Source organism: Antechinus flavipes, chromosome 4, assembly GCF_016432865.1.
Source record: "Antechinus flavipes isolate AdamAnt ecotype Samford, QLD, Australia chromosome 4, AdamAnt_v2, whole genome shotgun sequence".
NCBI lineage: Eukaryota > Metazoa > Chordata > Mammalia > Dasyuromorphia > Dasyuridae > Antechinus > Antechinus flavipes.
Window position 1 is genome coordinate 306,619,108 of NC_067401.1, and position 17,380 is coordinate 306,636,487.

The window sequence follows — 17,380 nt, forward strand, 5'->3', positions numbered from 1 at the left end:
AATTCTGTGATCCAACGAACCTATTTAAATTATCTACTAGATGATTCAAATGGCTCTGTTTATTAGTGATTTTAATAAGATTACAAGGATGGAAGAGACCTTGAGAGGCAATCTACATGCCTTTGCCTTTAGGCAAGATCATATCCAAACCAACCCAGAAAGATGAATAGTTACCCTATTCATCTTCAGATAAATGACTTTCACATCTCCCTTGGTAATCTATATTTAATATGTTTCACAGTTAGAAAAAAACATTCTCTTTCATCTAATCTGAAGCCTTCATGCTACAAAAGCCTATGTCCTTTTTTGTCTTCTGTAAAGAATAGCCTGCTACAGTTCTCCATTTAAGAGTTCTTCATATACTTAAAAACTAACCCTAGACTTCTGACACTTCTCTTCACCATAGTTAAAAATCTCAATCCTATCCAATAATTCCACATACATTTCTCCGTGAACAACTTACCTAAGCTCTCTCTAATTTTAATAATGTCCTCCACGTTTGCAAATGACTATTGTCACATTTTAGTGCCTCTTATTGTTATGATGAACTTGTCCTGCATTCTAACCAATATTTATTAAAAACTTAACTCTGTGTCAGGCATTGAGTGGAATTAGAAAGATAATGAATGAAAAAAATCATCTTCATGTGTTCATGAGGAAGATAACAATAACATGTATTAATATATACAGAATAAGTCCCTGGGCAACTCAGCCCCTCTTTGTCCTACTTTCCTCTTGTGTAAAATGGGGATAAAAAGAGTGTGTACCTCACAGGGTTATTGTGAGGTTCAAATAATATAATTGTAATGTGCTTTGAATAATCCAATACAAAGTAGATGCTATATTTTATTATTATTATTATTGAGTTTAGAGTTGTAGAATAAAGGAAGAAAGGAATTATATGAAGCAGATACAAAAAGGAAGTTAATTTTAGGCATAAGAAATAATGAGCAGAAAAATACAGTAAAAGATAGAAGATGTAATGTTATGAGTAACAGAGAGGAGACAAATTTGGTTGGATCACAGAATAGAGATGAGGAAGTTACTTTGCAACTAGAAACATAGGTTAGGACAAGTTCAGAGACAATAAGAAGTCATTGGATTTTCCTTAATAGGGAAACTACTTGGTGTGATTCATGCTTTAAAAAACCCACCTTACCAGCAATGTGTAGGATGAACTCAAGTAGGAGAAAATGTGAAGCAAATTCAGAGCCTACAGCAATGAGAAACTCAAGAAAAGAAAGTCTGAATTAAAATGATACTTCTATGAGCATAGAATTTGAATATTCTCAATGCTATAAATGTAAAAAACATCAAGATTTTACTCCTGATAAGATATATAGGATGAGAGTGGAGTCAAGGATTTGTCATAGAGTTGATAAAACAGGAAGAAGAGAACATTGCCTTTCCAAACAAGTGTCAACATGAGTGATAAGAGATCATAAGTGCTAGAGTAATTCAGATCAATAGGAATCAGAGCAATTGGAAATAAACTTTCTGGAAGAGATAAAATTTGAACTGAACACTAAAGGATGAGTTGTTTTTTTAGAAGGTAGACATCCTAAATGGTCACTGGTCACTCTCAGTTACTGGTAACTGTTCAACATTGAAACCAAGTTTTACTCTCTGGGGACTACAACTCTGAATATGCTACCTGATTGGCAACAATTACTTATTCTGGACATGACCATCCATTCAGCTCTTGCTTTCCTATATAGTTGTGTAATTTACACATTTTTAGGTGATAGGTGATTATATTACACAAAAACAAATCAAAGCCTTGATAAAATGTTACAGAGACTATCTCTCATTCTTCCACAATCTGTCAATCTGACACAGAAAGAAGCTAGCTTAGGTTAATAATTTTTTTAATCAATTTCCTTTTAACCAACAAGTATTTATAAAGTACCTATTATATGCCACATACTGCACAACTGAGCTAAGGATATAAGGGAAAATATATGAAACAGCCCATAAAACTTTTTAAATACCTTGTCCTGATAATAGTCTTATTATTTCTAAGAGGTTTGTGCTTCAAATTCATAAAATATACTCAGTGAAATGTAGAAATCTTAAGGAAAAAAAAGATTCTGATTCAAAGTAATATGATCAAATCTGAGAAAACAGCATACAAAATGAGTATAACAATGTAAATGCAAACAACAAGCACAAATCAAACAAAAATGAATTTTTTTTGAATTATAAAGAATAAGCTTTGCCTCAAATAGAAGATATGAAAAGACATTTCCCTTTGTGCCTTTGAAGAGATGGGTAGGAGAGTATGAAACTCATTCATGGATATAAAACATTGTATGTAACATTTTTTCAATATTTTTCAATGAGTAGGTTTGATAATTTTTTTTACTTCCTCTCTTTCTCTTCTTTTCTGAAAAAAAAATTGTTGGTGTAAGGAATGGTTCTATGGGAGGGAAAGAGAAGAGATATAAGAGGAAATCTAGGTAATTTTAAAACAAGTCATCTCAATAAATATTGATGATTTTCAAAGAAAAAAGTTATGACAATCCTTTTTATTAATTTATTTTGTCTCCTAAATTTTAGCCAAGTCTAAAACCTTTATATTTCTAGATTAAAGTTCTTAAGAATCAGGCTTTTTCTTTGTATTCCTAACACATAGTATTCTGCTTGACATAGATTAGATGCTTAAAATAAATGCTTTTTGAATGATATTTTCATTATGTCACTGATTATTCTAAGAAGATATTAATTTTACATTTGTCTGTTGTGATAGATATATAAAACAGCTCACTTTAAGAACAGCCAGTTACTTTCTTATCTATAATTCTTAATAAAGTTAAATAGAAAATTTTTCTTACTTTCCTATGTGCATGTTCAGGAAACAGGTCTATCCCTAATTTCCTTTCCAGAGATACTACAAACTATTAATTCAAAATGTCATAAACATACTGTTTTTGATGTTACGCTGTGAGTCAGCATGGCTCTAGGACCCATGTAAAGATGGGTGTTTTTGAAATCATCCCTATTCTCTCATCTGTACAATAATATCTAACCTTTTTCCTAACCAGAGCAGTTATTTTCCCCAAAACTTTGAATGTCTTTTCAATTTTCCTTTGCCAATGGATTCCTATTTATCTCTCTCTAAGCTCTGCTGCAACTGTAAATACTCATTGTGGTAATTCCTGACTCAAGGTATTCTATCCTTAGCTAACTTCTTGATAGGCTATAGCCTGTCAGATAATGGAAAATAGCTTCTATATGTCTAACACTTCCTTTCATTTCAGGCTTGTACTATTTCTGATAAGCAGATAGTTCTTATATACTGATGGAAGAACAGCACCTTCTCCTGTTCTCCATTTGGCCCCTCACCCCACCACCAAATATTCTCATGTCAGATACATCAATCCTTTGAAATGAAGATAAGCAATTGTGGATGTCTCATGATTGTAGCTTCTTTCCAAAGAGTATGCTTTTTAATATTCCATAAAAATGGAAAGGAATTTATAAAATGTAAAAACTTCCCTGTCTCTCAGAGTAGGGGATAGGATGATACACTATAAATTTCATTATTTTTTGTCTCCTAGATTAGTACTCAAAAATTGACTTTACTCTATTCTTGGAATTGAGAAGTTAAAGGCCTTCTGTTTAAACAGGCAGATGTCCTTTATAATTGCAACTACCACTGAATTTCTATATTCAGCATCACTGGTCTGTTTATCAGTGAGAATCAAATAATAAGGAGAGCAAAATCAAAATTACAATGTATTTACCATACGAATATTCTCTTTCATGATGGAAAATGTGACATATGTCACCAAAGTAAATGTATTCTAACAATCCTTGTTTAACAGCGTCCATTTAATCTATTACTTCATTAATTCAATTCTATAAATATTTAAGGGTCAATTCTGTGCAAAGCACTATATTAGCTATAGTACAAAAATCTTGTGGTATAGGAGGACATAATATATACAAAATTCATTTTTTTTAAAAAAACAGCAACACTGGGGGAACAAAGGAGAAATTTCCAAAAAGATAAGAAAATTTGAGGATAAAGAGGTGGCTTTAATTTGAGGGCATGGAGAATAGTCTGGGTGAGGTTTATAAGACGCTAATATTAAAGGTGAATCTTAAAGGAAGAAAATAATTTCAACAGGCGTAGTTAAGGAAGAAGTACATTCCAGTCGTGATGAATATGCTGGATATAAGGTGGGAGGAGGCAGGAATAGTTTACAGAATAGCTAACTGGTAAGTCAGTTTGGCCAAAACTAGATTATCTACAGTGGACTAGAATAAAATAAATCTGAAAAAGTAGGTTGGAAATGGATTGTTGATAGCCTTAAGAACCATGATAAGGACTCTGTATTTTTATTTTATTTGATTTTAAGTGTTTATATTCCTTTAAATAATGGGGAGTCATTGAAGGTATTTCAGTAGGGGAATAATACAATAAAATCTATGTTAGAAAAAATAATCATATTTTATAATATATAAACAATGGATTGGAGATATTAAAATTCTGTCACTATGCAATCTATTTAAGAGCTGTTTTTCTATTTACAATATCAGCATATAAAAGTGGATACGATATATTGGAAAGAACACTGGATTTGGGGTTCAGAATAATTGAGCTCAAGCACTATCTACTATCTGTGTAACTTTGGAATATCCTTAGATCTGAAACTTGATTTTTTTTCTCAGATCTAAAAATGAGACCAAGAATATTTCTATTACCCACCTCACAGGGTTGTTACAAAAATCAAGTGCTATTATGTGCTGAAAAGTGCTATTATTATATCAGTTATTACTATTACAAAATGCTGATGTTTATTATAACCACAAATGCTCAAGTTCTGAATTTTTCCCTTATGACCTCTTTCAGTTGATCAGATATTGCAAGCCCAATTCTTATGTTAGGAATCATAGTGTAATTCTAACTTATAAATTGATTGGTGCTGTATCTCATGGAACACTCACTGTTGATTCATCACTGCCATTCTGTATTTCCACACCTCCAATCACCTGCTTTAGATTGTCTGTCTCAAACTGATTGCACACACGAGCACAGGTCAGAGAAAAAATAGCAAAATATTTGTTTGTCAAAATGATCAACACCACTCAAATCAAATGAAAACACGTGGAAATCAAAGGCCAGGATTGCAGATTCACATCTGAGCAATGAACAGTGGGGAAAATTGCCTGCCTTTGAACTACTTTCCCAGCCAAAGGCTGTTCCATTGCCTTGTGCCTCCTCTCTAAAGCTCTTCTGTTTTGTTTCAGTTGGCAGGGTTCATCTACGCCTGTTATGTTGTGAAATGTATTACTGAAGAAGAGGACAGCTGTAAGTATTAAAGTTCTATTGCATTTCTTTCAAGTTGAAAGCAGCTTTTTCAGTGCCTCCTACCTCGCCTTCTTACTTCTTAGACATTAGCCCAAATATATCATTAGAACAAGAGAAGAGCTTTTTGTCCCCAGCAGAGCTTGAAGAGTTTCTCATAAAGGATCTAGTTCAGCTTATTACTAAAGTGAGCTTTTACTTATTCGGGAAGCCAAAACCTGAGTCTTAAACTTCTTACTGTTCTAAAACAATTATGAGGGGCCAAAACCCAGATGAGAATGCTATAAAAAAGCATGTGTCTGTGTGAAAGGGGTTTGGAAAAGGAGGAAGAAGGTGAAAAAAACTGTACCCTATAATGATTTTTTCAGGGGGTTTTTACTGATCATTAACTCTTCTTAAATAATTTATCTGCATCTGGAGGTAAAATTTTTAACAATAATATCCATTTTGCAATATTCTCTCTTCAATGGTTTCTCTGCAATGCTTGCGAGCATTATCAACTATTGCCAATCTAAAAAAAAAAAAAAAAAAAAAAAAAAACTTCCTCCTGACTTTTCTACCCCCATCCAACTATTATCCCATCTCTCTTCATGCCGTTCATTTCTAAATTAAATGAAAAAGTTTTCTGCATGCCTCCATCACTTCCTCACCAACTACTCTCTAAGAAAGCAAACTCTTTGAGATTTAAGGTTATTTCTATTTCATGCATTGTGTTTGTATCCCTTCTGGCTACCATGATTCCTGGCACATAGTAGGTGCTTGATAAAATTTATTGATTAAACCTTTGCAAACTGGATTCCATTCCCACCCCTCTATTGAAACTTTTCCCAGTGATCTCCTAAAATAATGAGCTTTTCTCAGTCCTCACTCTCCTTGGCTATTAATAGCATTGGACATTGTTGATCAACTCTCCATTTGGTTGCTTCTATCTCTTTTGGTTTCAGAGACATTATATGCTTTTGAATTTCTTCAAAGTGCTTTCTGATCACTCCATTGCTGCCATCTTGCTCATTTCTTTGCATCTTCCCAACACCCAGAGCTGGATGATGTTCACCAAGACTCAGCTTATTGCCTTCTTTTGTTCTCTCCCATTAGCAATTTTCATTCATAACTATGCCTTTAAATAATATCTCTACACAAATGATTGCCACATCTATATTTCTTGTTCTGACATCTTTTGGGCTCCAAGATTTCAGAATTTCAAAATGAAAAGAGACTTCAGAAGTGACAATAACCCATGCAGGACAGTCCTAACAAGTGGCCATCCACATTTCCTTAGCAATAGGGAACCCAATTGCTCGGTGATTTAATTGTTGGGATTTTCTTGTATCAAGTTTAAACCTCTTCCTCTGCAACTTCCATGTTTTGTTTCATCATTTTAGCCTCTTCTAAGATAAACCACGCTAGTCCCCTCAATTAGTCTTCACATGGATATCCATGTGTCTTTAATCATATTTCTCATATTTCCCAAGGATGCTTTCTTGCCTGACAATGTTGTTCTGATAATGTGATGTTCAGATTGAACATAATCTTCCATATGTTGTTTGACAAAGGTAGAATATACAACAGGACTACAACTTCTCTTTTTTATACAATAAGGACTTTTCATACTGAGCTTAATGTCCAATAAAATACCCAATTTTTTTTTTCAGAAAAGCTGCTATAAAGACATAGGAACTTGTGACATTGACTCTAAGTATAGTACTTAACATTTAACTCTACTCAACATTACTACTATTCCTAAAGCATTATTTTACTACTAATAGTAACATTACTGAAGTATTACAGCACTAAATATTAATGACTACTAAATTTCATCTTCTTAGATTTAGTTCATTCTTTTAGCCTGTCAACTTTTTAGATCCTGACTATTTGACAAGGTAGTTTTCCCTCTGAGCTTTATGTACTTTAGAAATTTGATAGATGTGACAGCTTATGTTTTTCATCCAACTCACTGAAAAAATGTTGAACAGTATAGGACCAAGTACAAATCCCTTTGACACTGCATTAGGACTTGTCTTTTGTCATTTCATTTCCATTAATCCTTGATTATGTGAGTTCAATGAATTCTGGATCCATCTAACTATACTGTCATGTAATATCTCTCCATCTTCCAAAAAAACTAATATGAAGAACTTTAGCAAATATTTTACTTAATAATAATATTTATATTGCATTCAAAGTACTTTAAAATATCTCATGTCGTCCTTACCCTGAAAAGTGAGTGCTATTATTATGCCTATTTTGTAGACAAGGAAATTGAGGTAGAGGTTACATTAAAAGTGTCTTAGTCAGGATTTGAATTTTTCCCAACTCCAGTGTCTACTGGGCTACCTTGCTGCCTAGATATATTGTGTCCAGAGCATATGCTTCACTTAGTACCGCCATCATAAAGTAAAATGAGAGTAGTCTGCCATAACTTATTTTTGATGAACAAGTTAGCTTTTCCATGATTCCTGTTTCCTTTCTTAAATGTTTGATGTTCCTTTAGTAATATGTTCTAGGACCTTGTTGTGAATCAAAGTCAAGCTTATTTCCTGCAATACTCAGTTTCTATTCCTTTAAAAAAAAAAAAGCATGATGATATTTTCACTTCTCTAGACCTACAATCCTTCTCATATTGTTTATTATCTTCTTAAGCTCTATAACACTATCACAATCAAATAGTCCTTCTAGTATCCTGTGATATAGTTTGTTTGGGCTGGGTGTTTTAAGGTTATTAAGTATACCATCTCTTATTTTCTCTTTGTATATAACCATTTTTGTTTGTCCTTTCTAGAGTGAGGATCCTTCTTTTGTTCTCAATATAACTAAAAGATCTCTTTTTTACTGCTTGTTTTTCATAGCATTTATCACCAGTCTAAATTCATTCTGATCTTGAATCCTAATTCTTAGAAATTCTTGCCCTGCTTTTGTATTTACTTCAGATTTGTCCATAGGATTATCTTAACCTGTGTCTCCCACCTCAAACTCGACGTATCCAAAACTAGAATCCTTCAACTCTGCTCCCTTCTTCTGACAACTATTTTAATGATTAGTGTTTTCATGTATTCATTATCTTCTGTATTTGGACCTTAGTGTTATTTTTAACTTCTTCCCCATCTCATTTTTCATAGTCAATTTTTCAGATTCTAGAATCAAGACCTACAAATTTTATCTTTATATAGCTCCTATCTCTGTCCCCATTGCCCCTAATCACTGCTGACACCCAAGCATAGTACTACTTTTTACCAGAATGAACTTTGTAAAAGCTTACTAACATATCTCCTTGCCTCCACTCTCTCCTCCCACCCTCTTTGATCCACCTTCCTACTACAAATAGATTAATGTTTCTCATGCTTAGATTTATTGTACCTTCCCTCCCCTTAAAATCTTCCTATTGCTATCTAAATATACTTTAATTCTTTGCTTATCATTCAAGAACTTTTAAATCCTGGTGCCACCTTACCTTTCTAATTTAAATTCATACTACTCTCCAAGTTTCTGTGCTTCGGCCAAACTACACCACTCACCAGCCTCTGAGCATGACTTGTATTTTTATTCACAATGCTCCCAGTCCTTTTCTTGTTTTTTTTTTTTTTTTGAATTCTCATTCTTTCTTTAAAGTGCTCCAGCTAATTTAGCCCCAGTCACTTCATCAAAAAAATTTTTTAAAAAGTGCTCCAAGAATAGCATCTCTTCTATGAAGGCCTTATCTCTTGTAAATCTCTTATAGATTTATCACATATTAATTTGTCTGAAATACATGTACATTGTATATGTATATGTATTTATGTGTATTATATTTCCTTTCCATACTGTAGGCTATGAGGAAAGAGGGTATGAATTTTCAAAATATGGTATGATTCCCAGCACCTAATCTTTTACTTAATAGTATTAAGAAATTACTTTATAGAAAGTACTTTTAAAATATTTGTTAGAATGAAAACTATGAAAAGGTATCAAAAAATTACCTTAAGATCTGGCTTCAAGTCCTTACAGAAACTATTTTATGAGATTTATATCCTCTGTTTCTTCAATTTCAAGTTCTTCACATTCAAATTATAACAATAGCTATTCCATATCCAGATCCATTCTCAGGCCCATACATTGGAGGTAAAGATTTAATAACATTTAGAAATAGAAATGAACTTACAAATGAAGATGGTTAAAACTCACTTAGAGAAGCCTTATCAAGAGTTTCTACTGAAATGGAAAAGTCATTGCCTAACCTCTCAACTCATATGAGCTGAAAAGTTTGTTGTATCTTATTGATTAGAAATGAAAGAACAGAGTATAATATTTGATTTTCTTCCTCCTTATTCTTCTTAGTATTAATCTACTAGAGTGGGATTTACTCTAAGGAGATTTCAAAATGAGGAATTATTTTGCTTAATGATTACCATGATTTGAAAGTGAGGAGACAGAAGGAAAATAATTCATTCTTCACACTAAAAGTCTCATAGAGTAGTAGTGAGGCATGGAATAGTAGATTTGGAGGCAGGATAACCTCAGTTCAAATATGATATTTGATAGTTACTAACTGTGTAAACATGGTACAGTCTCTCTGAACTTCAGATTTCTCATCTATAAAATTAGGTAGGAGGGACAAAATCCTCTAAAGTCCCTCCAGCTGTAAATATATGATACATGATCTCTTTTAAAACCATGAGAGATGAATGGTGGAAGTAAAGGGAATAAAAAAATTTACATATCTCTCCACCTCTTTTTGTCAGTTCATTAAATATATAATGTATATTTTAAAATATATATATGTATGAATATACATATAAACATGAATGTTTATATTGGAGCATGGGCTTTTTTCAGCCGCTTTTAGTCATGTTTGACTCTTTGTGACCTCATTTGATATTTTCTTAGCAGAGATACTGGAGTGGTTTACATTTCCTTCTCCAGGTAATTTTACTGATAAGGAAACTAAAACAAAAAAGTTAAATGACTTGCCCAAGATCACAAAGCTAGTAAGTATCTGAGACCAGTACTGAACTCAGGAACATCAGTCTTCCTGAGTCCAGGTACAGTGCTCTATTCATTACACCACTTAGCTACCACTTGTACTCCATACAAACATCATGCCTCAACAAAAATGAAGTGTCCTAGGATTTTCACTTGTTTAGAAGAACTGATTTTTTTAAATTATGTTGCTTTATTCTTGGGGAGTGTTTTAAATTCCCTCCAGTCTCTCAGCTGGAAAGAATTTCTAGGAATATATTCAAAGCCAAGATTTATAACAGATTTGCTTTAAAACTTAGCTGCATTAACTTAATTGATGATAGTATTTTCTTTGCTTTTTAAATAGCATACATGTATCAAAGGTTGTAGAAGAAAAAGTGTTCAACGAAGTTTGATATTTGCTAAACTTAAAGCCATCTCATCAATAGAAAGTACCTTCCAACCAAGTTATACAATCATTCATCTAACACATTATAAAGGTAGATGTGAGCAGGCTCCACAAAAGCCCTGCCTCTGTCCTAGAATAAATTCCCTCTTAACCTATTTGTCTTTCCAACTTGATCAAATAGTTCTTAGCATATATCAACAGAAATATTATATTCTTTTTTCAACATTCTGGATGTTTATAATAGAAGTTTAAAAGATTATAAATGCAAATTTTATCTATTTTTCACTAATGGAGGGAAATTGGTCAAGGAACATACTAGGAAAGAAGAAAAAGCAAAAGCTAACTACTCTAAGTAAGAGGGAAAGCTTAAAGTCAAACAAATTGTATATAAATAACAAGAAGGTTTCTATTTTCAAGTTTTGCTTAGTACATAGCACACAAGTGGAAACTTGGATCCTACATTTTAAAAATTCAACTCCATTCAAGTCAACAATAATTCATTCATTTTTTAAAGTATCTTCTATGTGTCAGTCACTTATGCTGGGTGCTTGGGATATAGGGACAAAAATAAATCAGCCTCTACGCTCAAGGGACTTTTTTATATCAAGGCTAAAAGCTAGCTTTTATAGGTATGAATTAAATAATCAAATAAATACTGAAAAGGACAGACTGCTTTAGCTTTAACATATTATTTTTCCAGAGAGAGCAAGTGGCGGAAGGGAAGGCATTGAAACTCTAGCATCATTCCTCATGCAAAGAAAAGTCTAGTTAACAACCAGAGATTCCCCTACAGGACACCTCAAGATGTTCCATTACCTATGACAGGCAAAAGCTCTCAAAGAATTCCAAGGGTCTTGTTTCCTTTGCATTTACCATTTCATCTCTTTACTCAAAATGAGAGATCACAGCCTCTTCTCTATAACAATTTTTCATCAGAGGAAGGAAATTTCATCCCAGAGAGGTGCCCAAACTTAGGAAATTACAGGTCTATACTTTCTCCAACTCTCCCAAATCATGTTATCAAATCTTTTAAAAATATCTTGCTGTACCTGATACTTGTAATCCTAAAATAATGTTCTTCTGCCTCAGTGAGCTCCTTTTTCTATGTAATTACTACTTTTCCTAAAAACAACCACAAAGATTCAATGAATTTTTTAAGATTATTAAATACTCAATGTGGTTTGAAAAGCTCTGGAATGTCATTAATAAAACCAACACTTTGAGGGAACTTCTACAATGAAAGTAATATTGAAAATGGATTTTAGATACTTAACTGGCAATTGCACATACTCATACACACACCTATTCATCTATTTTACCTTTTTTAAGACCAATTGGTCTTAGGATGAATAGTGCAATCAATGTATAAAATAGTAGATCTAATCTTACCAAGTTGAAAAGAATCACAGGAAATAGTTTAATTCTCTGTAGCTAATCATTCCCTATCACTTTTATTTCCCTTTCCTTTTGAAGACTTACTGGCAAGAATGTAAATTTATTAAATACTTTGTCTTTCTCCAATTTACTAGGATTGTTGTAGGGTCAGTTATTAGTGTCTGGGTGCTGGTCACTTGCTTTCCCTTTTAGTATTTGACATCTATATAATAATAAGCATTCCTTCCTTCCAAAGCTGACTACAATTGCATTGACTCCAAAGTGCTTTTTGTACAAAACAAGCTGAACCATCTTACTTGGTAAGCTGTGAGGGAGAATTGTGAAGTTTCAAGGAGTAGGTTTCAAAGAGTAGTTAGTGCCATAAAAACTTGCTTTTTTTCTTTAAGGGATCAAGCTATTTTGGGGATCTCATATTTTAATGGTGATTGTTTTAGATCTTCTAAGGATCATACTAAAATAATTATTTACTTTGTTTAGCTGAAATCCCTTACATCTTTTGTCTCCCCTAATGAGAATTTGAGATCCTTGAGAGCAAAAATTGACTAGTTTTGATTACAATTTAGTGCGTTGCTTTTGTATGGAACAAGTGCTTAATATATTTTTTCATTTATTTATTCATTTAGTGTCCATATTTCTCCTCCAAACCAAACCAAAAAAATTTTTTTTTAATTTCCATGCTCATCAACTCAAATTTTGGCACACTAGTGAATGATATATTATGAAACAATGTCCTCTCCAAATCATATGGACACTATTTGATAAAATTCCTTTCCCTTCGGTCAGAGATTATAACTGAAATTAAATAAATCAAACCTCATACAGATCTATCATTCTTTACTATCTTCTAGATATAAAGGGGGGGGGAAAGCACACAACCTCTTGATAAGGTCTAAAAATACTTGTCTGCATAGATAGCCAGATTCAGCAGCACATGCCAATATAGAGTTTCATATTACTATTGTGCAAGTTTTTATGAGGCAATGTTGTTTCCTTATCTATAAGACACACAAAATTCTTAACCCAAAAAGTTCTGTCTACCGTCATTTATTTTCTAGACTGCAATTAACTGATGCCCTCTAGTGGTCTTCAAGAAGAAAACTCACTAAACTCTACCATTCAAAAATTTATACTAAGTGCTGGCAGTGAAAGCAAATAGCCAAAGTGATTCCTTCCATCAAAGGGCTTACATTCGAATAGTGAAGGGGAAATGTATACATATAAGTATAAACAATTTTTATGAAACATAATACAAAGTAATTTTAATGGGAAAGACTGTAAGGAGAAAAGGAGTGTAGCTGGGAAAGGTCCCCTATATAATTTTTTTTTTTAATTTCAGTTAAATGTTGAAGGAATCTAAGGGATTTTAAGAGACAGAGATAAAGTGGAAAAACATCCCAGACATAAGATTTAGCCAGGGTAAAAGTACAGAAATGAAATATAGGGCACTGTTTATAAGAAACAGCAAACAAACCAGTATTGTAACAACAGAGAATATGTATAAGAAGACTGGAACAATAAGAAAGTATTTATGAAAAATCATTTATTTCCAAAAGTCCCATTTGGGAGGGTTTGGGGCAATGATAAGAAGTGGCTTGCCATCTCCTTTTCCAGCTCATTTATAGAGGAGGAACTGAGACAAACAAGTTTAAATGACTTTCCCAGGATCATACAGCTAGAAAATATCTAAGCCAGATTTGAATTCAGGTTTTCCTGACTCCAGGAGATCACACTATCCATTGCACTGGTGACTTTGCTACCCATCATGAGATTTATGCTATATGGGAAAAACATCCTTTTGGCAGCTAGATGGAAGATGGGTTAAAATGGCAACAGACTTGAGACGGAGACCATTTACAAGGATATGGGAATCATTCAGACAAGCGATGAGGAAAAAAAGGCAGATGTCTATAAGATATAGCATGAAGACAGTAATGAAAAAAATTGGTAATTGACTGAATATGTGAGTTAAGTGAAAGTGAAGAGTCAACCTTGTCACTGACTTTGGGAATCTGGATAACTAGAAGTATGGTGGTATTCTCAACAATGATAAATGACTTCAGAAAAGGAATAAGTTTGATGGAAAGTAGGGTGAAGATGCCAATAGAACACCGATTTGGTGGTAAGCTCAGGAGAGACAGTATTTAGGGCTAAATACTGAGATCTGTTCATTATCTGCATAGAGATGATAATGATATGTGAGAACTTATAAAGATAGAAGAGATGAAGACCTAGGAAAGAGCCTTGGAGTGCCTCTGCAGGAAATGGTTGTTACATGACATGGATAAAAATCTTATAAGAGAAAGTGAGAAGGAGTAGTCAAACAGGTAATACAAGAAGCAAAAAAGAAATGTTAGACTTTGCTGTGAATCTAAAAGTTATCATGTCACTTAAAAATATTTATTGATGAGTTTTGTTTTCTCATCAAATGCATTTCTAAATATGCCTTCCCTCCCAAATCACCAAACCTTTCCTTGTAGAGAAGATGTTTTTTAAGTTCCAGGATATCAGCATTCAGTTCCAACCCATTAACATATGTATAACCACATGTCCCCTATTCCACACATATAATGTGTTGCTCTCTTATTTCTTCAACAACAGAATCAAAGTATATTTCTCATGTCTTCCTAGAGGTCATTGTTTAGTCCTGTTCCATTTTCCTTTCTATTTACATTGTTATCATTTCGTATATTTTTCCTGGTTTGAATTGCTTCACTTCCTATTGTTCCTGTATTTCTCTGAATTCCACATATTTGTGATTTCCTCCAGTGTGATAATGTCACTTCTTTTTGTTGAGGTCTAGATTTGTGGTACCTAAATGAGATTAGGATTTAGTTGAGGTCTAGTGGCAGGTTCGGGGTACAGGAAGCCAAATGGAGCTTCCTGAAACCCCCTTGGATTTGGTGCAAGGATACAGCAATAAATGAGGTCTAGTAGCGGCATGAGTCCCCAATAAAGGCATTTATTGGCCCGAGAGCTAGATTGATAAAAGAGATTTATTATTGGGTTTGGAAGTAAGGAGATAGGTGAAGGTAGAGATAAGGAGGACGCTGGACAGAGGATCCAGTGGACAGAGGGTCCTCACATGGCTAGCATTTTTGGAATCTCTGCAAAGAGTAGGTCCCAGGTCTCCTTTTTTATAAAAGGAAGATTTAGCTCGGGGGGCTTTTGGGTATAACCCCAAAGTTGTCTCAGATCCAGATGGGGCTGGGGCATGTCTGGATCTTCTACTGGAATTCAAAGGGACCAGGATTTTTGAGTTAAAGGGTAATTACATTAACTGGGGGGGGGGGGAAGGGTTGGGAATCAAAGATAGGAATCTTTCCCATATCACTTTTCACTCTTTTTTTTAATAAGATTGTTTTCTCCATCTTATGGTCTTAATCATGTCTTTGTGTCTTTAAAACCATCTGATCTTCTTAAGACAAAGAAAAACATTTTTTTAAATGGAGGCACTTTTTTCTTTCCATTTTGCGAATTCTTTCTGAGAATGTCATATGATCAATTTCGTCTTGCTCTTAGATGAAAGAATTAATGTGAGTATGCAGAATAGGAATCCTAATATAGAAAAAAAAAAGCTCTTCTAATTGTATTAAACATCTACCATCTGGAATATACTGGCATAACCAATTTGATGTCATCAATTACTTCCAAGCAATCACAATTTTAGGCAAAGTAATGTTAGAAGGGGCAAGTAGTACCATAAGGATAATACTAGAATGCAATTAGACTAAATGACCTTTTAGCTCTAGGTCTTGATATCACATGACTGTTTCAACAAGTCTGCCAAATGACATCATAACATTTCATTACAATTTGGAACTGTTATGATCTATGAAGATTTTTATTAGAAAAGGAGATGTTGGTTGAAATAAAGTAATATTAGATGGATGGATATTTAGGTTGGTAGGTAGATAGATAGATAGATCAAAAAGGGATCGATAGATAGATAGATTTCAGTGGTTAAAATGCTTAGTGGAAATGTTCCCCTTTGGGGGGCCAGTATTCATAGGTATCTAGTCTGAACACAAAAATTTTAGTGTGTTTCCTCACTGCCTAAAACTGTATCATGAATTATAAATGGCAAGACAAAGGGGAAAACTGGAAGCTAGGGGATGATACATGTTTCAGTGTTAGAATGTTGATATGAACACAGAGAGATTAAGTTTGCCAAAATTCCATAGTACCATCTGATTTGTGGCATGCAAAAGGAGAGAATAAGTACATAAACAAACAAAAAGCAAGAAGCTTATCTTGGGAAACTAGATTGTTTCCAAAAATCCTGAGAACCATTGGGATGCTTATGTCTTTAAAATCATTTGACAATTATGTTTCCCAGTTCTCACTTAATTTCTCTCTTTATTTTTAAAGATTTACTGATGCCTTTGTTTCCATATACAGTAATTTCCAGATACACACATTTCCTACCATTCACACACCAAAAGCACCTTCTATTGTCACAAAGTAAAATGTTAAGAAAAACTAATTAACACAACTATGTTTGTCAGTACAATATGTGCAACATTCTATCCTCATGTACCCTCAAAAAAAAAAAAAAGCAAGTAATGATGTTTCTTCATCTCTTCTCTAGGACCAAGATTGGTTATGACAATTATCCAGGGTTCAGCTTCAAGTGTTCTTTTCATTTACATTATTGCAGTCATTGTTCTCACTCCATTTCTTCCAAGTGTTTTTGTAGTGACCTCTAATAGTGATTCATTTAGCAAAGTGATCTTAACTCTCCTCTTAACAGCAGGTAGGCTGAGAAATACTGAATCTTAGAAAAGTAGGACACTACATCTAAGTATTTTGTTGTTCAGTCTTTTTTCAGACATGTGTGCTTCTTTATGACCCCAGTAGAGATTTTTTTAGCAAAGTTACTGAAATGGTTTGCTATTTCCATCTCCAGCACATTTTATAGATAAGGAAACTGAGTCAAACAGGGTTAAGTGACTTACCTAGAGTCACATAGGCCAGTTCTGAACTCCTGGAGAATGTGTTTTCTTGCTTCCAGTCCCTTCACTCTCTCCACTGTGCTCCCTAACTGCCCCAGATTGAATATCTGAGTATAAGACACATAATTTTTTCCTCAATAATGATCACCTCACTGGCCTCTGAGATCAAGCCATTCAGATTTTAGATGGAGATAAATATCTGTAGAGAAATATATAGGCATATCTACAGATATCTCAGAGATTCTTCCTCATAGAGAACAAGTAGAATAGTGCTATTTCAATAAAAGAAAGTAAGAAAAGAAGAAAAGCACAGTTGACATTTAAGTGGAACTGCTCTATCCAAGCTTATAGGACCAACACAGAGTCAATGAAGCTTTA

The 17,380-nt window shown here is 33.6% G+C and overlaps 1 protein-coding gene across 1 annotated transcript in view; it reads left to right on the forward strand.

The window, feature by feature from the left end:
• Window positions 1-17,380, forward strand: part of NKAIN2 (sodium/potassium transporting ATPase interacting 2) — a 1,366,633-nt gene that overhangs the window by 1,324,333 nt on the left and 24,920 nt on the right. The window contains exon 5 of the mRNA XM_051997681.1: window positions 5,257-5,317. Within this exon, the coding sequence (XP_051853641.1) occupies window positions 5,257-5,317 (61 nt within the window). The remainder of the gene's footprint in view (window positions 1-5,256; window positions 5,318-17,380) is intronic.